General features: G+C 34.0%; 2 protein-coding genes and 1 pseudogene across 19 annotated transcripts in view; all 3 read left to right on the plus strand.

The window, feature by feature from the left end:
- The window catches only part of LOC129944690 (serine/threonine-protein kinase tousled-like 1-B), a 251720-nt gene extending 238029 nt beyond the window's left edge, over positions 1-13691 (plus strand). For 15 of the 18 annotated variants that reach the window (XM_056054300.1, XM_056054299.1, XM_056054298.1 and 12 more), the window contains 6 exons: positions 6734-9190; positions 10032-10210; positions 10285-10477; positions 10614-10819; positions 11009-11228; positions 11299-13691. In XM_056054300.1, coding sequence (XP_055910275.1) covers positions 6734-9190; positions 10032-10210; positions 10285-10477; positions 10614-10819; positions 11009-11228; positions 11299-11553 — 3510 coding nt within the window. In that variant the 3' untranslated portion in view covers positions 11554-13691. Of the gene's footprint in view, positions 1-5027; positions 5627-6733; positions 9191-10031; positions 10211-10284; positions 10478-10613; positions 10820-11008; positions 11229-11298 lie in introns of those variants that run through there. The other 3 variants (XM_056054315.1, XM_056054311.1, XM_056054313.1) reach the window with 3 other exon arrangements.
- A 5628-nt stretch (positions 13692-19319) lies between these two features.
- On the plus strand, positions 19320-19999 carry LOC129944817 (viral IAP-associated factor homolog; annotated as a pseudogene).
- Positions 20000-20783: 784 nt separating this feature from the next.
- On the plus strand, positions 20784-22199 carry LOC129945485 (ketimine reductase mu-crystallin). Its single transcript, XM_056055269.1, has 3 exons — positions 20784-21716; positions 21775-21972; positions 22041-22199. Exons 1-3 carry the CDS (start codon positions 20930-20932, stop codon positions 22106-22108), a joined length of 1053 nt encoding a protein of 350 aa, XP_055911244.1. The 5' UTR covers positions 20784-20929; the 3' UTR covers positions 22109-22199.
- Positions 22200-23903: the final 1704 nt, after the last annotated feature.

A 23903-nucleotide genomic window follows, 5' to 3' on the forward strand; every position in this document is an offset into this window, starting at 1 on the left:
TTTTACAAGAGTACATACATAATACATAAATGTCTCTATATCCTTTACTCTTTCGCTCAACATGCAATTCTTCATTTTTATTATTTACATTTACATTTTTTTGTTTTATAATCTTAAATAGAAGTGTGGATGGCGGATAAATGATAAAACAATATTTTTTTTTGTTTTCATTGAAAGCTCAGTCACCGCAACGAGCGCATGACGAAAGCGTCATTATCGTAGACCGGTCGAAGAGTTTTTTTTTTGTTTTACTTACTCTTAACTTATTTTGTTTTTATTCTCAAATTCGTAGTGAGTCTAAGGTTTATGTGTGTGAGTTTAGTAGAGAAAGAGAAAATGAAAACAAAACTCAAGAAAAAAACAACAACAAAGAGAAAAAGCTTCAAAGTGAGTTTGTGTGTGTGTGTGTTGTGTGTGAGAGAGTGTGTTTGGTAAAGTCGCCTTTTTTTATGTAATCGGATCATTGCTTGCACGTGCTTTGGGGAATTAACAGTATAATAAATGCAATAGCAGCTTAATTATATATTCCCACAAAGATTACGGTATTAAAAGTATTTTACTAACTAAATGTCAAATATCTGACAGTAGTTGAGTTCGATTGGCATCACTCACATAGTTCAAAGATAACAGTTCTTTTGTTAATTTGAAAAAAAAAATAGTTTAATTTCGTTGACCTATTTACTTAAGAGTATTTACATGCACAGGTACATTATTTACTTGTTTTTTTTTTTTTTTGATATTATTTTTATTTTTTCCTATGTTCTTTCTCTTCGTTGGTTTAACTTATTTGTCTCACATATACATTGAAAATATTACAAAAAAAGAAACAAGCATACATACATCTAAAAATAGGTAATGAAAATGAAAATTTTTGCGTGACGACGACAAAGTGACGTCTCGACCTTGACTCCAACAGAATGAACTGTGCGGTTGGTTGTGAACGTGAAGTGATGAGGATGAGGAGCGTTCGTTGGTTCGTTCGTTCGTATGTTTGTTGGTTGGGTATTGGGTTCGTGTATAGTGTAGCGATAGCGGTAGCGAAGTGTAGTGTGCTGTGCAGTGCATTCGCCTTTGAATTTTATACGCCTAATTATGTGTATAAAGATGTATGAAGTGTTGCCGTTGGCGATGGTTTTGGTTTGGTTTGGTGAGATGAGATGAGCATTGAGTTGAGCATGAGAGGTGAAGACCGTTTGGGGTGTTGTTTTGTTGAGGAGTTTGTTGGATAGGGTTTGTTGTTTGGCTTTATTGTTGTTGTTGGTTCTTGTTTATTTTTGTATAATGTAAAGTGAAGATGGTGGTGAAGATTAGGCGATCATTGGAGAACTGGTTTTTGTCTGTTTTATGTTTTATCTTTTATGCTTGCGCCCCGTTTTCGTTGTTGTTGTTGTTGGCAAGTTGTGTGCGGCTCGGTTTGGCTGATGTGATGTTTTATGTTTTGTATTATATGTGGAAGATGGTTTGTATGTTTAGCTTAGCGGTTTTGTGATTTTTCTTGGTCTCTTTCCTAAGAGAGGGTTATTTATATACCTACATTTTTAGTTTTTTTTTATTTCTTTTAAGTTGGGTAGGAAGGTAGATAGATAGATACATATTTATGTATGTAGGTATGTATGATGATAAAAAGGTGTATATTCGCGTTTTTTCGCATGGAATTGAAGTTGAGTTTTATATTTTGTAGATAGGTAACTACTGCAAAATTTTATGAAAATAATTGAGTGTGATTCTTCACATATAAGTTAGAATAAGTATTAACTTGATGAGTGTAGATATAAATAGGTAGGTAAGAATTTTGAGTTAAAACTGTTAACGATTAGGTACAAGAAAGAGATAAAACGCAGGTTAATTAGATGGTTGGTTGATAGCTAGCTTTAAAAGCCATTTTTTTATAGGAAGGCTGGTACATACATACATACATATATTAAATGGAAAATTAGCTACCTAATAATAATTTAAATTCTGATACCTATTTTATTCGATGCCAATTTGAGTCATAAACCAGATTTTTAAAAGAAAACAACTATAGGTAGGTCGTTAGGTTCTGGTAATTTATTTGTGCGTGGTTTTGTAGATATAATATTTAAGTTGATAGGAACGATTGTGAATTAAACTATATTAATGCCAAATGTATAGGTATTATTGTGAATTTTGTTCCTGTTTATTTGAAAGCGTTGAATAGGTTTTGTAATATACACTCCTCTCCACTTGAATAGAAACAAACTTTTTTCTTACTATCAGAACGTGTAGCACTTCGGTAAATTTATAAATTCACCTCTTTGTTTTAGTTCCTATAAGAGGAACCTATTGCAAATTAAACTGCATGGTCAGAATATTTCAGAAAAATGCCATTAGGTTATTTTTTGCGCCACTTGAATAGAAACAGTGTGCGTTTTGTTTCTATTAGTTACGGTTATGACAAAAATTCTTATTTTAGTAATAGAAATTTAGATTAAAAGCATTAATTGTTCGATCAAAGAAAAAATTGGCCGCGGAAAACCATTAAACCTTGCAAAAAAAGCCAAAATAGAAGTACATATACGCAGCTTCCCGTAAGCACAATTGCCAACAAAATAGAAAAAAGTGTACAAATTGTTTGGTAGTACCTACCTTAGAAATAAAGTCAGCTATGGAACAAATATGAAGGGCAAGCAAACAAGAGCCACAACAGAAGCAGACAGAAGAAAGATTATTAGACTGGCATCCAATTCAAGCGACTCTGCTGCTTAAATCAAGGCGAAGAGTGGTATTGCAGCTAGTCATAACACTATTAGACGTGTCATTCGTAGGTCACAATATTTGAAGCGCCTTAAATTGAAGAAAAAACCACCATTAAATCCAATACGACGACAAAATAGAATAGATTTTTGGAGAAGGAATATGACGTGGAAGGAAGAGTGGACAAAAGTGATATTTTCTGACGAAGAAAAAATTAATTTAGATGTCCCGGACGGGTATAATTTCTATTTTCATGACATGATAAAGGAACCAAGGTTTTTGGAGCGCCACCATAGCCGAGAAGGCGGTGTAATGGTGTGGGGGCAATTTCCTGGTTTGGAACAGTTGATCTGGAGTTTCCCACGTTGAAAATGAAGGCAAACTCCTACATGCAAATATTGCAAGAAGAAGAAGGTTACCAATGTATTTGGACCAATACTATGGACTTTTCAACAAGACAACGCGCCAATCCACAACGCAAGGATCATTAAAAGTTGGATAGCCAAGAAAAATGTTACCCTAATTCAATGGCCACCGTACTCCACGGACCTAAATATTATAGAAAACGTGTGGGGATGGATGGTTCGTAGAGTGTACGACTCTGGACGACAATATGATGACAAACAATCACTTGATAGCAGCATATCAAAGAGGCATGGATTGCAATTTCACTAAATTACTTAAAACAACTGTATGATTAACTTCGCAACATGGTTTTTGAAGTTATTTCAAATAAAGGCGGTAGCACACATTATTAAAATATCCTTTTAAATACAAAAAATGCCCTTTACTGCATTTTTCAATTTGTTTCCTTATTTAAGCGAATGTTTGTATTCAAGTGGCGTAAAAAAAAAACAGATGCAACACGTTTATTTTTCAAAGTGATTGTTAGCTTAAAGATTCGTGCACAATGAATGAAAGTTCAAAGTTGTGGATTCCCAATTAGAATATCATTTATTATTAGATTGTGTGTATTAGGTTTCATTTACAGTACTTTAATTGAAATAATCACCAAAAACAACCCTTTATTGAAAAACGCAAAACAGTAACGATGGTACTTGGTTTTGTTAACAAATAATTTTGTATAAAAATGATATAAACTTTGTAGTTTGCCTATTGTGAATCAATTTCATGGTTAAGTTAGATATTTTCAATGTCATTTGTGTTAACAAAATCATAGAACTCTTATCATAGAACTCTTATCTACATGTACACCTATACAAAGGGTAAAACTTAAAGTAAGTTCACGTTTAAATTTTCGATTTTTTTATGTGAAACTATTGAATGTCATTTTAAAAATTGCTGTATTAAAAATTCTTTATCAGGCTTAAAAATGTGACTTCTTGTTCATATTTAACTCTTAATATGTGTGTATCCAATAAGAATTTACGTTGACATACAAAAATGAAAACTAACACTAAATTTCCAAACTATAGGCATGGCAACCCTTTTCCAAATCTTAATTTAATCTAGACTGAATGTATGGTATGTATGTATGTATAATCAGACGAAATACGGAAACGGTGGAATGGTTTTTTTTTCTTTTGTGTTTTTGCATTATTGAGAGATATAAATATTTATGCAAAAACGCTATTTTATCGTGTGTATGTGTTTTGTGTCTCTGCCACTCGTTTTGTAGTCTAGTGATACTGTTTCATTCATTTCACTGATTAAAAAACCAGCTGCTGTTGCTGCTGTTGCTGCTTACCTTTTCACTCTCTCTTAACTCTCAACGTCATCAACATCAAATCAATTTTTGCAACTTCTCTCTAGTTCTACTTCTACCGGTCGTCTACGGTCGGACGTCGTCGTCGGTGTAGTCAGTCGGCAAAGTAGTTCACTCTCTATTCACATTTGAACGAACAAAAAAAATAATAATCCATCTTTTTTCCCCCTCTGGAACTAGTATAGTTTTATCCGTCTTTTCGCGTTCTGTGCGAGGTATATTCGTTGCCTTCTTTCTAATACTCCACCATCATTGACTACACACAAAAATGTATGTTCTCTTCTTTCCCGGCCAATTTGAGAATCAAATTTGCTATCGCCATTTTGTTTGAGAAGACATTATGTCGTCGTCTCCGCCATCAAAAATAATTAAACCATCTCACTCCAACTAACAAAATAATCGTATAAAATTGAAAATGAATACGAGACACATATAGCTCTAGCCATCATGAATGGAGGAGTACATCCAGAGATCGAGATCCATGCGATTTCTTTGTCTTTCTTTCGCTAACAGTAAGAAAGGAACGTTTTCTCTTACTGTCTCTCGATATATTATTCTTTTTTCTCCATCGTCGTCTTTCTCGACCATCGGGAACGAACACAAAATCAGAGTTTTTTCCCAACTATAATATTTTGCATCGTGAAAAAGTTTCTTTCTCTGCCAAAAAAAAGTTCAACAAAAATCTCAAATTTCTGTGATAAAAAACCACAAAAATTATTCGCGTTTATTAAAACTTATAAACTTCAAAATTCTCGATTAATTTTGACATTTTTCTTTAAACCGAAACGAAAAAAGGGTTGAATTTGTTCATAATTATATTTCTTTTTCGGATGCGGTTCGGTTTTCTCGTCGTCGCCGTTTGTGTATATGTGTGAGTTGAGTGTAAAAAAAAAATAAATGAAATGAGAAAATGAATTTGAAGAAACGAAGACATCTTTTTTTTTGTATCAAATAAAAAAGAAATTTTCAAGAGATGAGAATTTAATTGGAAAATATCAAATCCAAATGTTTTTATTATTATCCTGTAATCGGTGAAAAGTTGTAAAAAGAAGAATAAATTGTTATTAACAAAATAAAAATAACGAGAATTAAAATCGGTAAATTTTTTTTTATTGGTGTTAAGAGATTTTTTCATCGAGTCTCGATAGTTGTAGTCTGTCAAAATGAATTTCACCAACAAAAAAGGTGCTGAATTATTATTTTTCTTTTTTCCTTATTTTTGTATCGTTGTTCAAAAGAAAATAAAAATGGTCCAGTCAAAATAATATACATAATAAAAATGGTTCACAATGGTCAAAGAGATTATAGGAGCTTAAAGGGCTCGTTCAAATATTAATTCCTTGGTGCAGTTGAAAAAGGATTCGATAAGAGGAACATTTGTGGGATGTTTTTTGTTTTGAGAAATTCGTTGAAAACTTTATTTATTTATTATTATTTTCAAAATTAATTGTAAATTTGTTGTGATGGTCAATTGTTGGTAGGTGACTCAACTCGTTTATCCCGGAAACAAAATTGTCATATTATTTAGTTTATTTGACATAAAAGGGCAGTTTAAGTTTCTGAGATCGTAGATTTTTCTCAGTTTTATTAGCATCATTCCACATTGCATTCAAATAAGCTTCTTATTTGTTAACTTATCTTAATTGTGCAAAAAGTAATTCCTTCATGAGAATTTTGAAAGAAAAAGTGAGAAAGTTGTAGGAGAATCTTTATTTTGGCTGAAGTGGAGATGTCATATTTACAAACTGAACAATTGTAAAACTTAGATTATGTTCAAGTTCACATTTTTATACACTGAATTGTGCATCGTATTTTCATGAAAGGGTTTGCCCACTTTTTGAGATCTTAGGTGTAATCCTTTATTTTGAACTTGTGTAGTCTAAGTTTCGTGATTATAGTTTTTGAATATGAACAGAATTGAAATAAAAATCAAATAAATAACAAGATTTAGCTTAATTCCTCTCCCACTTATAAAAAATGGAACTTTATAGAGTGTTTTGCTATGATGAAGAGAAAGTAGCAGTTAAAGTGACAGCTAATTTGATAGTTGTCAGGTGATTTTGGGTCTGTTCGTTAGAATTTCTATTTGGTATCTTGCTGCTAATTGGATGTTTAACTTATGCTTCTTTTAAAAAATATATTTACCTTAACCATCTTCTTTCTATACAGCTAGATTTGTAAGATCAAGATATGATTAAATTTTGCCTGGACATAAACTGAATAGAATATAAATTTTTTTGAATTGGATTTTAAGTTTGGATATTAATTCAATTTGTATTTGTTTATTTACAGATGTCCGCCGGCGCCCAATTGCAGATGGCCCCACAGACGACGTCGACCATAAGCCATCACCAGCATCACCAACATCATTTTACCACTAATACACCACAGCAACAACAACAACAGCAGCCGCAACAGCAGCAAACACAACAACTTCAGCCACAACAACAACCACAGCAGCATCATCCCCATCATCCGCATCAAATTCAACATCACCAACAACCACAACAACAACAACAAATTCCACTTCAACAACCACACCCACAACAGTTACAACAACCCCAATTGCCCCAACAACAACAGCAGCAACAACAACAACAACAACAGCCGCACCAACATTTAACGGGTCATAGTAATCCGGATTCAAATATGAGCACAGGATCTTCACATAGTGAAAAGGATGTCAATGATATTGTATACAATTCGACATTAGGAGTTGGTGGTGTTGTTACTTCGTCGTCAGTTGGGGGTAATATTGGTGGAGTGAACAATCCAAATAACGGTAATAATAATAATAATAACAATAGTAGCAGTTTAGTTTTAGGCGGAAGCAATTTGGCTAACGTTGGCGTTGGCGGCCTAAATAGTAGCAGTAGTAGTACTAACAATAATAACAACATCAACAGTAGTAATAATAATAACGGTACTCTCATGAACACAGGCAACATGGGCGCACTGGAGAAATTGCCACGAACTCCGTCGGATCGTAAGCGAAAACGAAAAGCGCCTCCACCCTCGGCCGATGATAGTGGCGGTGGTGGTGGCGGCGGCGGCGGCGGTGGTGGAGCAGTTCCTGGCGGAGGCAATTCAGGCGGTAATTCTAGCAAACACAATCCTCGCCTGGTGCTGCAAGTAGGCTCAACGAATTTCTCCTTGAATTTAGGCACACAGGCATCGGCGGCAGACCGTTGCGGTATGCCAACGACAAAGGGTGCCCGCCTCACAATGCCCATGAACGATGGCAAAAAGATAAACGATTACTTCAATAAGCACACGGCAAATAGTCCAATAAGGACGCACGCGGGATCAAAATCGCCATCACCCTCGCAAGGCGGTGTTCCTGTCGTCAGCGGCAGTGCTGGCGGTTACCCACTATTTCCACCTAGTCCACAGCAGCCGCCAATGGGCGGCATGACTTCCGTAGCAACGGCGGCAACAGCAACGACACCAGGCGGCGGGACGCCTGGAGTAGTCGGGATGAATTCCGTGGCAGCTGTTACCGAATATCACTACAATAAAAATCGTCAAACTTCCATGGTTCCTCCGCAGTCGCCGCTTTCGACAGTGATGCCGACATCAGTGTCAGGCAGCAGTTTAACTGGTAGCGGTGCCAGCAGTGTGGTTGTGGTGCCCGGCAGCATTGGTACAACACTGGTGAATAGTACAAGTTCAATAGTGGGTGGCAGTTGTGGTCCGCCTCCACCGCCACCACCTCAACTCAGTACGAATTCCCAGCAAACCTCCCAACAGCAGTCGCAGTCGTCACAACAGCAACAACAACTGCAGCAGCAACCATCCCAGCAAACAAACCTGCCACCTAACCAACAACAACAGCAGCAGCAGCAACAAACGACGTCACTGCTACCGCCCCAACTTCACTCACATCATTCGCTTTCCATGCAAACCAAATCGACCCAAACCGATTTCACTTACATGGAAATGCAGGAACGAGATTCAGATATTGAATCAAGCAAAACGCGACTTGAAGAACTGACAAGACTGTCCGATGAGCAAAAGGGTCAAATAACCGCCCATCAGAAGCTCATCGATCAACACAAATCGCACATCAACAAGTGCATCGACGTGGTGAAGAAGCTGCTCAAGGAGAAGAGCAACATCGAAAAGAAGGAGGCGCGGCAGAAATGCATGCAAAATCGATTGCGTCTAGGCCAATTTGTTACCCAAAGGGTGGGAGCAACATTCCAAGAAAATTGGACGGACGGCTATGCCTTCCAGGAGCTATCCAGGCGGCAGGAAGAAATCTCAGCCGAACGCGAAGAAATTGATCGACAGAAAAAGATGTTAATGAAAAAACGGCCAGCGGAAAGTGGTCGCAAGCGAAATAACAATAGCAACAACAGCAGTAATAATGCAGGCGGTGTTGGTGGTGTCGGTAGCGGTGGCAATTCGAATTCATCACGTGGCGGCAGTGGTGTGGGCAATGTTGGCCTAGGTGGTGATTCTTCGTCGTCTGCGTTACACAATGGCGGCGGAGTTGTTGGTTCAGGTAGCGGTAGCAGTGGCATTGGCAGCAGTACTGTTGCCTCCGATACGGCAACGTTCCTAAAGCCAGACCCAGTGTCCGGGGCGTATACAGCCCAGGAATACTATGAATGTGATGAGATTTTAAAACTGCGACAAAACGCCCTTAAGAAGGAGGACGCCGATTTGCAGCTGGAAATGGAGAAGCTCGAGCGTGAACGTAATTTGCACATAAGGGAGCTGAAGAGAATACTGAATGAAGATCAGGTGAGTTATTTTTGTTTATTACATTTTCTTCTTTCCTTAAACTAAAGATATATGTATATTTGTGAGGATCACTTTGAGACCGGTAAAATTATGAGAATTTTTGAGAAAACTCAAGTTAGCAAACAAACCTAATGCAAATTGTTAACTTTTGTAATGATGTAAGGGAGTGCAAGAGAGATGGGAAATTTTATTTGACAGACAATTTTAAGCTTAAAGTATACAAATTTCGATTCTCGAATGAATGTATTCAGCGCAAAGTGAGAAGTTTATTCAATTTACTAAAATGTTATGCAGGTAAATAGAAGAGAGGTTAATGTTTTTTAGAGATTTTGCAAAAAAATCAGATTAAATAAAATATATCATATGAATGTTAAATCAAAAATATAAAAATTAAAAGTAAAATGAATGCGAATAGGAAAGAGGATTGAAATTGCATTCTATATATTTTTCTTAAATCTTATCTTTAAAAAGTTGTGTATTGTTTTTTTTGGAATTGAAACATTTTGTAGTCAAATTTACGGTTACCACAGTTGATTTCAGTATAAAAGGTTAGTGCGCTTCTAGGTTTAAGTAAGACATGTTTTGTTAATAAAACTAAATTAATGTTAGGCTAGAATTAGACCAATTAGATTCAGGTTTCCAGATCTGAACTATCCGGATAATGTCGGATATCGAGATCCTGTAATGAAACATAATATGGTTCGACACTATCCTGATATCCGTATAAAGATTTAAATCTTACATTTATCATTTATCGATATCCGAATCATCTGGATAGATTAAAGTACTAGTTACAACAAAAAAAAGCTTTTTATAACAATTTTATTTACTATATTTCCAGTCACGATTCAACAACCATCCAGTGCTGAACGATAGATATTTGCTGCTTATGCTACTTGGCAAAGGTGGCTTCTCTGAAGTGCACAAAGCATTTGACCTAAAGGAGCAACGATATGTTGCATGCAAAGTGCATCAGTTGAACAAAGATTGGAAAGAGGACAAAAAGGCTAATTATATTAAGTAAGTTTAATTTTTGCTTAACCTTATTTTAAAGAATAATATTAATTAATATTTATTTTAAATTTTTCGAATAGACACGCTCTTAGAGAATATAATATTCATAAAGCCTTGGATCATCCTCGTGTAGTTAAATTATATGATGTCTTCGAGATCGATGCGAATTCGTTCTGTACAGTTCTTGAGTATTGTGATGGACATGATTTAGATTTTTATTTGAAACAGCATAAAACGATACCAGAGCGTGAAGCCAGATCAATTATTATGCAGGTAAGTTTTGTTGTTTTTTTTTTGTAACCCCATAAAAATGTAAAAAAAAGTACTCTTTGTGGCATAGACAATAAAAACTATAAGGACTGCATACTACTAGCTTTCTAAAAACAATTCAAATATGTATCGTTCTTAGGTCGTTTCCGCATTGAAATACTTGAACGAGATCAAACCACCTGTGATCCACTATGACTTGAAACCCGGCAACATCCTTCTAACCGAGGGCAATGTATGCGGTGAAATAAAAATAACCGATTTTGGTCTCTCAAAAGTGATGGACGATGAGAACTATAATCCGGACCATGGCATGGACTTGACCTCGCAAGGGGCGGGAACTTATTGGTGAGTATGTGTGGGGATTTCAATTTGTTATTGGTTTGTGTAATATTTATGTGTGCGGGTTTTAGAAATTTGTAGTTTTTTATATTCATTCAAATTTTGATTTTCTGTGTGTATTAAATTAAATTTAATAAAATGAAAAAATTAGAAAGGAAAGAAATAAGATTTATGCCAATTTTTATTGACTTGCAGGTATCTTCCACCAGAGTGTTTTGTTGTGGGTAAAAATCCTCCTAAAATCTCATCAAAAGTCGATGTATGGAGTGTGGGTGTGATATTCTATCAGTGTCTGTATGGAAAGAAGCCATTCGGTCATAATCAATCTCAAGCCACAATATTAGAGGAGAACACAATACTGAAAGCCACTGAGGTTCAATTTTCCAACAAGCCAACAGTTTCCAATGAAGCGAAGGTTTGTTTTCTCATCAATAATTCTTTTTTTAAATAAAATATAAATGTATTTGTATTTGTATTTTTTTTAGAGCTTTATTCGAGGTTGTTTGGCGTATCGCAAAGAAGACCGAATGGATGTGTTTTCTTTGGCGCGGCATGAATACATTCAACCACCAATTCCAAAACACGGTCGCGGCCAATCGATGACAGCGGCGCAACAACAACAACAACAGCAGCAGCAACAACAACAGCAGCAACAGTCGTCCTCGTCACAGCAAAATTCGGCGCAAACCTCATTCTCAGCGGGCATGTTCGGTAACCTAAATCAATCCAGTTCATCCTAGCTGATGTCGAAACGTAATTCGAATTCCTAATTGCTGAAATTGATTGCGACAGCGCCGCCACTGCCACCGCCGCCGCCATCACTATCCCCATCACCGCCAAAGCAGTCGGCGACGCCGCCGCCGTCATCATCGCCAACCACAACTTTAGCATTCGCCACGCCGAATAATCCACAACCAGTCAAGACAACGAAAGTTAAGATGACCAATAGCAATGCCAGTTGTAGAACTAGCATCGCTCAAAGCATACCCACAATTAAAACGACAACAAATTCTCGAACGACGAGACCAATACCACCACCAGCAGCAACATCAACAATAGCAAATCGACGTCGCAGAAAACCATCGTCGTCCGCGTCTAACGCCAACGCCAATGCCAATGCCGCTGCTGCCAATGCATCTTCCACCATCTCCAAGCGTAGCTGAGAGAAGAAATAAAGTATCAAAAACAAAAATTAGAAGACAAACGAAAAAAAAAGAAAGCAGATTCCATAAAAAAAACAAAATTTCTTTTTTCCATTAGATGTCGCTAGTAGTGAAGTTGATACTTTTTTTAAGAAATTGTGATAGAAAAATGACAGAAGATACATTCATTCTCTCTTTCGTTAAATTCTCTCTTTTATCAAAGAAATGGAAAAGGACATCGTTCGTTGTGCTTCAATTCATTTTACTTTCACGTCGTCGTTTTGACGACTTTGACAATATTGCGGTCGAATTATAATTTTTTTTTGATTAAATTTTATATATTTTTTGCTTTTCTATTGAATTCTCAATTTGACCACAATTTTTTTTTTAATTTTATTTTCGATAAACTTTCGTTAATTTTATTATTTCAGTATTAATAATGTATCTATGTATGTAATAGCTTCCATACCAAATTTTCTTAAAAATTAATTTTTTTCAATCCAAAAAAAAAACAAAATTTATAAAAGGGAGGTAACGACAAGAGAATGATAGAAAAACAAAAAACAAAAAACAAAAACTATGAACAGATGAGATGGCGGATATTTTACAAAAGAAAATAAAAATAATCAACGGATAAGTTCCGCTGTCCTCCTCCTAAAAAAAAAATCCCTTGAAAATACTGAGAAGTGATGAATAGAATTATGTAAATTTTTTTAAATTAAAAAATATTGACTAACAATATTTATTGTACATGTACAGTTAAACTTAAAAAAAAAACAAACTCCCGGAAGCTGAAAATTCGCAAAATGAAAGCAAAAGGAATCGAGATAAATTAATAATAACAGGAAAAATATCGCAAATTAATTAAAAAAATAGGCTTAGAAGAAAAACAAAAACAAAAATTAAACAAATGAAAGTGTAAGCGAAGATAAAAAATATAAATAATAAAAAAAGGAATTATTATTAAGAAAGTTATTATATTAGTTATTAAACTGAATAAAATTAAAATCATAGGATGAAACAGTTTCATTAAAATAAAATTATATATATATAGTTAAACATAAAAAAAAACTAGACAGTAAAATAATTAATGAAGCAGAGATAAAAATATTAGATTAAACATTAAAAAAAAAACAAAAACAATACAATTTTAATGAAAACATTTTTTTTATTATTATTATTATCAATTATTATATTATATTTTTTGTTAGTTTTAATTATTATATAATTAAAAATATTATTTTAACAACAAAAAACAAAACAAAAGTCGATATATATATATATTTAAATGATTATATAAACTAAATAACACACCCAATGTGAAACAAAGTAAATTGTCCCTATTGATTGCATTAAAAATTTAATTTTTATCAAGAAAAACAAACAAATAAAAAGGCAGAATCAATGTGTATAGTATGTATGCAACAGTAAACATTTTAAATATATAAATAAAATACAAATTATTATGTATACACAGTGAATATATGTATTTGTATGTAACAAAAAACAAAAATAATAAAAATATTTCAATGCATATTTCAATACATATGCGCATGGTGTGTCTCTTGTGTATTTATCATTATTGCAAAGTAAAAGAAACAAAAATTATTATATATTCTCAAAATATGTAAGCATGAATATGGGAAAATCTATATAAATATATATATATAAAAAAGAATAACGAAAAATATAAATATAAATAAATATTAAAATTAAAATTATAAAAGAAAAAAAAACATTTTTTTGTGAATATAAAAACATAAGAAAACTGAATGATTATTTGTTGAGTATTTTACTATCTAATTAAGAATATTAAAGAGAATGATGATGAAGAATGAAAAAAAGAAACAAAAAAAACATTAAACTAAACAAAAATAAATGCGAAAAAGTTATTTAAAAAAATTTAATTATTGTATTATTAATGAAAACATAGCAAACAACTAAAACAGAAAACAGTTCTCTCTCTCCGCTCTGGGCGTGTTGTTTTTAGCGGATTATACAAAACAAAACAAAAAATGTCACCACCCTCCCATATAATAAAATCTATATATACCAAGACTACCAACCACCACCGCCTCCAAAATTCAAAACAAATCAAACAAAAAACAGACAAAAAACTAAACATCCATCAAAAAACAGGCAAAAATTAAAAACAAAAAAAAAGTTACACATCATCGGGACAAGTTATTTATTTATTTAAAAACAAACAAAAAATTAAAACAAAAAAATGGAACTATATAAATAAAAGAAATAGAAATTAAAGACTCTTCTTTTTAATTGTTAATCTCTTAAATCAATTAAAATAAAATAAAACTATATATTAAAACTTAAAAAAAAAGAAAAAAACAAAAATAGAAGCAAACAAAATAAAATCCAATACAATTTAAAAAGAAACAATTTCCAGTAAATATTAAAAAAAAAAACGACAATGCAGAAAAAACACATAAGTTAAAAAACAAAATAAAAAAAACATTTTTTGATTATTATATTACTATAGTGGTAACAAAAAATTAAAAAAAAAAATGAAAAAAAAACTGGCAACAAAAATCAATAAGATTAAATTAAAATACAATTAATTAAAAATAAAAATTACAAAAAAAAATATTTAAAAAAAATTACATTACTTACTTTTATTTTGGGTTCGAATTGAGAGAGTGAAAGGATGTTTTTGTATCGAATTGAGAGAGTGAAAGGATGTTTTTTTAATCAATGGGCAGGTTCAAAGAACATAAGGGACTTCATTCTTTCAACGTTAATTTTGACCAAGTCATATTCAGAACTTTACTTTAAATTCATAGTAATGACTATTTTGAGATTCGAACAAAACGTTGATTCGAGTGACTAGATCTATTCGTTCGAATGAATTTTGTTTATTTTGAGATTCGAATGAAAAATATTCATTGCAGAAAATTAATCGAAATGAACTTTATTTTGGAGATCAGCTGTTCTAAATGATTTGACAATTTGCTTTGTTATAGTGTGACCAACCTGGGGTGGAATCGGGTAAGGTGATTGTTGACCATCAAAATGGATAATTTGGCTCCACGTAAGGTGGTTATCAAATTGACTATCATTTTTTTGCTATGGTTTGTTAACGACAATTATTTAGGTGTTAGGTTAGGTTATAGTGGCTGTCCAAGATGGAAACGGACACACTTAGGCCAGTTTAATGGCCCATTGTGATACCACATGAATCTTGAGGCTTCCTCCTAAGCTCAATGGAACCAGCTTGAGTCCCTTACGAAACGTGAGAGGCTGATTAAAGAAGAATTCTCCTAGGTAATTCTAGCGTTTTCGAGGTATAGCAGGGCTAGTGCAGAGAAGATGAAGAACCGTTTCTTCCTCTTCCTCGTCCATACAGCTTCTGCAAAAGTCATTTGAGAATAAACCTAGTCTCGTGGCGTGATTTCCTATTAGACAGTGTTCGGTTATGACACCTATTATCGAGCGTATATGCGAAGCACCTTGAACGTTTTAAATAGAGTGTTGGCCAGATGTTTTTTGTGACTTGACACGTGGTGATGTTGTTCCACCTGGTGCCTGCCCTCCTCACAGCGTCTTGCATTAGCAGCAGTTTACTAGTAGCGATTGGTATACCAGTACTTGCCAAACGTGGTAGGATGGGCTGTACTGTACCGTTCCTGGCGAGTTTATCTGCCTTAAGGCGCAACTATAATAGGCACAATCTAGCATAAGTAAACGTGCGAATAGAAAGTATCTCAATACGAGTGAACATAATCTAGCTCCGTTTCGTTCAATTTTTCTCAGTTTCGTTAACTTAAGCACACTTAAGAAAGAGCGATTCCAGTCGCTCGCCGCATAAGTAAAATCTGACATGCAGGTACGTGAGCAAAATTGCATTATGGCTATGCAGTAATTTCGCAAACTTAAGTGAATTTTCGTTGGGTTTTTGACATAAGCTTATGTTTGCTTATGCCTATTATAGTTGGGCCTTTACAGTTACCTGGAATGTCTGTATGACCCGGCAAAGCAGAGCTTGCAGCTATTTGTTTGCTAAATATGTCAAAAGAGTGTAAGGTAGAACAAGGTGTACAGTGCCGCAGACGGGGTCGTGCGAAGCAATCCGCTTATACATAGGCAGGCTGAACGTTGGACTTTATTTAAATTATCTCTGTTTATACCTTTCTCTAAAGCAGTCCACCATACTGCCACATCGTACGTTAAAATCGGTCTGATTACCGATGTGTATAGCGGATCCTTTGCCATTCCGCTTCATCGACGACTTTCTCCAGGCTCCAGGGAGAGGGCCAAGGTGGTCATGCCCAAGATACGCCGACACCAGCCAGAAACTTCCAATTTATTTAGGTGTCATTTTCATATGTTTTTGTTAATTTTTTGTGAGAAAGATAATTTGTGTGAACTTCAGCTCCACTATAAATTTAACATTTTGTGAAAAAGTGAAAAGATATTAGAGTTAAAATAAAAATAAATGAACAGTAATGTATACTTCAATGCAAGTGTACTATCAGAGCAATAGGACGAGAAATGACTACAAACAAGTTTAGTTGCTGAGAATAAACTTAAGGAATAAAGCAAATATTTTGGAACCAATGTAACTATGAAACTTTCTATGAATATTTATAGATAAGTTATTTACAACATTATGTATGTACTAGGTTTTCCAGAACATCTCTTTTAAAGAGAATATGTTCTCTTTCTGGACTCCGATCTTTCTTTTTCCATCAAATTCTTTTTTTTATTTATGTTCTCTTTTTTGCCCTTTTTTCTTTTTTATAAATGTTGGTGCCTGAAAAATAGGACTCTTACTTCCTTTTCAATAAAAAAAATTGGAAGTGTCCACTAAAATAACTCTAAATATAATCTTCTAACCGTCTGCATAAACTCACCAATCAAATTTTTGTTGTATTTTTTTGTGTTTCTTTTCTGTTTTTCGATTTCCATTTGACATTTCATCAATCTACATGCAAAAAATAGTAGTACGCGTGGAATGATGGTTAGTGCGTTGGACTGTCATGCCAGAGGTCTTGGGTTCGATCCCTGCCTATGCCATCCAAAGTCTTTTCACGGGTACTGCCTCTTGCGAGGAATTGACAAATTTTCCAAGAGTAACTTTTGTCATGAAAAAGTGCTTTCTTAAGTTAGCCGTTCGGATTCGACATATAAACTGTAGGTTCCCATTATTAATGACAACATTACTCGCACACTGGAATAACTGAGAGTTGTAAGTCACTAGTCCCTAGTTCTCAACGGACTGTTGCGCCACCCAATTTATTTTATTTAAACGCAAAAAATACTGTCTAGACCTGAATTCATACAAAAATAAAAGTGACCCAATGTTTTCTGCTGTTTTTATGACAAAATATTCTATAAATTTGACTTATTAAACTTCTTTTAAGAATTTATGTATCTACAAATAAATACTTATTTAACCTATCTTTCAACTGGCTGCAACTTTAAATCTTCTTGGAAGTGTTTATCAACAAGTTGGGGCTAATTGAGCTGGGCCGATGGGCCAAATTACTGTGGAGTCGGTTCTTTACCCACTTTTCATTAAAATTGAGCCCTTAGATTTAGCAAAAGAATTTTTTTTTTTGAAAAATATAACAATTATTCGTATTAATTTAAACTATTATTAAGTAAAGTTATAGGCATACTTACATTTTCGCAGAAACAAATTCAAATTCAATATAATAAACACAACAGCTGACCGAAATGACATTTACATATGTCTGTTGCAATTTTTTACAGGTTTCCCAAATTTGGGTAAGTGTATAGTAAAGTTTTAGCGATCGCTTTACACAGAACAAAGAAAGGTTGATGATCAAAATTGACTATCAAAACAGTGACAATCAACTATCGCCTTACCCGATTCAACCTCGACTTCTTTTGCAGACTATTTAATTCTTGTTTAAAATTTTCGGATTTCCCGACAATTAATCCTACATATTCCAAAAGCATAGAGTGAAATAATGTTTTGCTAAAAGCCGGGATGAGTTAATTGTGTTGAAATACATTAACGAAAATAGGAATTTATTTTTTTTTGGAACCATAATACAAGTTTATTGACATGAAAAAGAATAAAATAAACTATAAAATAGAGTTTGATTCGACTATTAGAGTCATTTTTATTGAATGTTAATGTTGAATCAAAGATTTTTAATCATTCATCTGAAATCATCAAAATTACGTTTGCGTGTTAATGGTTCCACTATTTATTTCACGCACATCTGGTCACACCTGTGAATTTTCAAAAAAAAAAAACAAAATAAGACCAATTTGAATTTTTTTCAACAAATGTTATATTTTAGCAGAAAAATGGCAATTGTTTTATTTATGAGCAGTGGAAATGGTGTGGAACAGATTAACAGAACAATGATAAGGGATGCATCAAATCCATTCACGACAGCATACCTCCAAAACCGGTCAGCATCTACACGGTTTACAGAAAACACTTTGCTACCTCCAGATTCCCCTCCATCAACCTTATCAGGACTTCTTTTTGCTCCCTACTGTGACCTTTATAAATTAAAAACAATTTCAACAACAAATTGTTAAAACTTACATGTTATTCACCAGAAAATATCTGAAGGACACAAAAATGACCTTTGAATCGAATCATTCGAAAATCAAAGTTTACTCATTTTTTTTTAAATGAACTTTCGAATTGATCGAATCTCAAAATCAAATTGAAAACGAATCTCCAAAAAAGAGTGAGTACAAAAACTACCAAATACCAAAAACATTATTGTCTACGAAATACTCAATGAAATATTACTTATTACTTTTTCAAATTAACAACAAATATTGAAAGAAATTTTGCAGAAAATAAATAAATCATAGAGTAATAAAGTTCAGCTTTCAGATGAATGAACAAAATATGAACAATCATCATTTTGACAGAAGTAACCTTGACTAGTTGTTGAGATTATTCTTGACTAACTTTCCAGTCAACTTTCCATTAAAGTTGCCTTAATTGGAAGGTAATTTTTTGGCAACTGGCCAATCAGATACAAGAAACTTGCCTTACTTTCAAGTCCCTTATATCCAAACCTGCCCAATATCAGAATTCTCTATGCACAATTATTGAAATATGTTCTACGAAAGTTGGAATATGATATGCGTTGATTACGGACATCTTAGACACACCATATAAAGACTGGAATTTTTTTACGTTTTACCCTCCAACACCCATTTGTTTACATTGTTGTATTTGTAATTTTGACATTACGTCCATTTTGAAATGTGAAATCCAACAAAAATTCGATGCGGTGCATTAACTTGTTTTGACAGTTTATTTTTTTATTAAATTGCTGTGGTGAGAATTTTAGATTTGATTTTAGCTGTCAAATGACGCATTTGTTGTTTTGTTAATTTGTTTTAAAATGCAGGATCTAAATGAAGATTCCGAATGGAATGATGTCTTCCGTGCAAAAGTTATTCTTCCACCCATGCTCGAGAATGCCATTGAGAAACGAACTGGTGGTGAGAAGTAAAAAAATATCGAAGACATGAACATGGCGAATCTGAAGACTACCAAGACGAAAGTGTTCGCGAGGAATATCGTCACAAACGAATGGCATAGATGCGAGCATTCGCAGACAAGGCTCTTTTGGGTTCAGTGTAGGAAATTTTCAGACAAAATTACGTCAACGAAGTGACAAAAGCTGGAGAAGGTATCTGGATTGCGTTGCATTTGTACACAAATGGTGTGCCGCTCTGTTCGCTCATACACCACCATATGCAACAGTTGGCCATAAAATTCCCACAAATTAAGTTCCTGCGGTCGATAGCCACCACCTGCATCCCAAATTTAACAGAGAAGCATCTGCCAACAGTGTTTATCTATTTTGAAGGCCAAATGAGAAAGCAATTCATTGGTGCCTTGGAGCTTCGTGGTTAAAAATTGACCACCGATGAATTGGAATTCATGTTAAGTCAGTGTGGTTCAATTCCAACGGAAATCAAGGAAGATTCCAAGCAACAAACTCGTGACAAAATGCTGGTGGTTGCATGTCCTCCAGCCTTAGTAAATCAATTTAAGTGTTTCTTGACACTTGCATAGAAAAATTTGTAATTCTACGACGTAGACAAGAAGACCAGTGAATATCTAATTTGGTGTTGAAGCCCCCTCCTATACGTGTAAAAATAAGTCTTGTGAAGTACAACTCTTAGCCATACCTGCGTGCGAGTAATATCAGGTACTGAGGGAACCTGCAAATTTTAATCCGAATCGGAACAATTTATTTGAGAAGCACTTTTCCATGACAAGAATAACTTGCAGGATTTTAAATACCTCTTAAGGGGCAGTACCCGTAAAACATGCAACGCAAAAAACACGATTTGAATACTTGACAATAAATTAGCTCTGCCACAAATTTCGCAAAGACGTCGAATTCAATACTGTGCCAGAAACAATGGCTATGATAAACGAAAACCTACTTGAACGCATACTTATTTGTCCACTTTTTCTTGTAGCCTTAAATATCACACACATTAAAATAAGAGCCACATGAAACTCAATTTCAGATGCAAATAAATTTAAGGGATACTTTCCACATTATTCAAGTTCTCAAGTTTTGTGCAAAAAATGTGAAACATTTCAATAGAAGTTTTATTAAAGAAAGCTTCAATTATCTCAAATAAAAACTAAAAAAGCCGAAAACAGTTTAAATGAACGTCCTGAATGTGCATTTTTTGTCAAAGTTGTAAGTAGCCCACTATCAACGGTAATTTTTGAATTAAATTGGTCTACTGCATTGCCGACAAATTACAATTTGCAGCTCCATCTATTTTTCTTTACCAGTATATTTAATTTATCATTTGACATTTCTAATTTGACAACAACAATCCCTTATCTTTGACCAGGTAGGTCATTTTACCTCATACCTTTTGTTTATCAGTTTTTTGTTCAATCAGTTACTGCTCCTTTTATCATTCCTGTGCTCCAGCTCATTCCAAACGGACATAATTTAAATTAAAGACACAAAAAATAATGTCTTCTCCTATTTTCATAACGAACGACGAAGTTAAAAGTGTTCTCACCTGGCCCTTGATCAATGAATCCATCGAAGAAGCATTTAAATCAGTTGTAAGCGAAGATAAATATCCATTAATAGGGGATCAGGATCAACCCTATGCCAATCAGAATGCTAGAACCCGAACATCAACTCACAATGACTCTGGATCTCTGTTCACTATGCCCGGATACATTGGTAATCATAAATTGAGCCTACCTAATGGCGAACGAAAAGCATTCCAAACTCTCGGATGTAAATTGGTAACATGGTCACCAAACAATCAAAACCTCAAGCCACCACTGCCAACTATCTTGGCTAATATTTTGCTTCTTGATGGAGAAACTGGACAATTGCAATGTGTTATGGATGGAACACTGATAACTGCGTGGCGAACAGCTTCAGCATCAGTTGTGGCCACAAAGTATTTGTATTTTGGAAGAAAACATGTTCAAGGTTCTTCGGATGGAGTGACTTTGGCGATTCTGGGCTGTGGAGTTCAAGGTGAAAGTCATGCTTTGGGAATGTGTACGGAGTTCAAAGTCAATGAAATTCGTCTATGGAATCGAACTGCAAGTAAAGCTGTCGAACTATCTGCCAAATTGGATGAGGCTAGGAATTCGTTTGTTAACTCAAATCCAATTATAACAGTTTGTCCTAGAGTTGCAGATTGTGTTGCCGGTGCTGATATTATTGTCACAGGGACACAAACGGCTGCACCTATCTTAAACTTGGACATGCTTAAAAAGGACGTACACATAAATGGTGAGAATCGGTAAGCCCGACTCTTGGCAAAAATTATTCTTCATAAATAAATTTTCAGCTGTTGGAGCAAGTGCTTCACATTATAGTGAACTTAACCAAGATATTTATGATGTTGCTTCCGTTTACATCGATTACTGGGCTGGAGCTAAAACTGAACTTGCTGGTTTGAGAACCAATATTGTATGTGAGGTGGGTGAAGTTATAATCAACGACAAGAAGACTCCGGAGAAAGGCATAACCGTATTTCAGTCATTGGGTGAGTTGTAAATTACATAAATTATTAACAACAAAAAAAAGAGTTCTAATGTTTTTATTTCTTTAAAGGAATGGCTGTAGAAGATGCCGCTGTAGCTCAAGCTGTTTATCAGCATCTTAAGAACAAACAATTATGAAATATTTGAATTTTTATACTTACTCTTAAGAAAAAACGTGTTACGTTTATATTTTTTAATGAAAAATTATATTTTTATAAACAAAAAAGACGATTTTTATTGTGTTTTTTTTTTTTTTAAATTGAATTTGATATTTTTTGATTCATTGATTTTTGTTGGTAAACTTATCTAATTATACCGGAAGTCTTAGGTATATATTTGAAATATTAGATTTATGTGACTATGCAAGCAACTTTACTATTTTCAGATAAAAGTTAATGTCGATTGATAAGATTTTGAAAATATATTATATTGAACACAAAACTAGGTGACAGTTTAATTAAAACACGATCTGTATACAGTAGTTATAATGTAAACTTGCAATAGGAACTATAAACTTGCTATAGGAGAATAGTAACGAACAAGCCATTAAAAGGCGGATAATCTGAATCAATTTAATTTTTTATAATTTGGAGGTTATAATAGCTCCCAATATTCGGCTTATACAAGTCGTCGCTCAAAGGTTTTATTTTTTGAAAAAGCTAAACCTTGATTGGAATCGAATTATCTTCTTTTAAGGCAGGTTCTGTAGTAATGCAATATTTAAGTTAAGGATTATTTTAAATGTCGACGGTGATTTAAATAATTGTGAAGATAAGTAATGTTTCAGTTGGCAGTGAATCAAATCCAAAGGTTTTTATTTTAATGTGCAAAGGAACTCATTTGAACGTTGCTTGAAACCTTGTAGTGTTTACTTAAGATGGAGAAGTTTGTTGAATGAGCCAAGAGAATGAAATATAAACACAATGTGTGATAGAAAATTCTTGAGAAATTGAATCCCAGATTTCTAAAGTTGAAGTTAGAAATTCGTATGAAAAGTTTTGTTTTATTTCTGAGAATGGAAATCTCGGAGATCTTAGAAATACTCGTATAAGCAGATCAATTTATATTTGTTGATTGTTTTTATTTGAAAGAAAGCCATTCATCGGTCATAGAGGAATCTCTAAGAACTCAAACCAATTTGTATATAAGCTTTTGTCGAACAGATGCTGTTGATCTTGGTTTTGCCTAGAACGGTGTAGATGACCCAGTTATGCTAATTCTAATAAGGAACCTTAAAAAATAATACAAATACTTGTGCTCTGGACTGGACTCAGACTTAAAGTTACGTCTGTCGATGGTGACGTTTTGAACAAGACGTCGATGTTGTATGTACTTTCTTGACGACAGCATGTACTTTGTTTTGCCCTCATTAACCGTTAAGCCCACTCTAGTGTTGACGTGTGAGCTCTGCACTATTATTTCAAGCACGATGTTAAAAAAATCACATGACAGCGCATCACCTTGTCTAAAACCTTTTTTGACATCGAAAGGTTCTGTTAAGTTGTTTCCAACCTTTATGGAATACGTACACAAAGTCCAAAAAGTCTCAGTACAGCAGCTTTCTTTTTGATGATTCGAGATAAAATATTTACTATACCAGCATAAAACCGGGGTTTGGAAAATAACCATCACAAAATTTGTTAAAAAGGTGAAGGTTGAAACTAAATTTTTTTGAATGTTACCACTTTGTTTTAACATTTATTCCTAGTATTTTTTTCAAAAAAAAAAAAAACAATAAAATAAGGTTGTTGTACGGAGGCTTTGGACTAAGTGTGTGTACTTCAAATATTTTAGATAGAATGAACAAAAAAAACGCAAATTATGTATATTTCAAAAGTGTTCAATAGGAAGTTAGTGTAAAGATTATAAACTACCTTACCTGCTCAGGAGGTACGTAAGTCGGTGGTGGTAAAATGGCGGTGGTAAACTGTCG

Source organism: Eupeodes corollae, chromosome 2 (genome assembly GCF_945859685.1).
Source record: "Eupeodes corollae chromosome 2, idEupCoro1.1, whole genome shotgun sequence".
Classification (NCBI taxonomy): Eukaryota; Metazoa; Arthropoda; class Insecta; order Diptera; family Syrphidae; genus Eupeodes; species Eupeodes corollae.

Coding starts and splice junctions, on each gene's coding strand:
- LOC129945485 (XM_056055269.1), top strand. CDS start 20,930: ATGTCTTCTCCTATTTTCATAACGAACGACGAAGTTAAAAGTGTTCTC. Junction 21,717..21,774: donor AAAGGACGTACACATAAATG/GTGAGAATCGGT, acceptor ATAAATTTTCAG/CTGTTGGAGCAAGTGCTTCA. Junction 21,973..22,040: donor AACCGTATTTCAGTCATTGG/GTGAGTTGTAAA, acceptor ATTTCTTTAAAG/GAATGGCTGTAGAAGATGCC.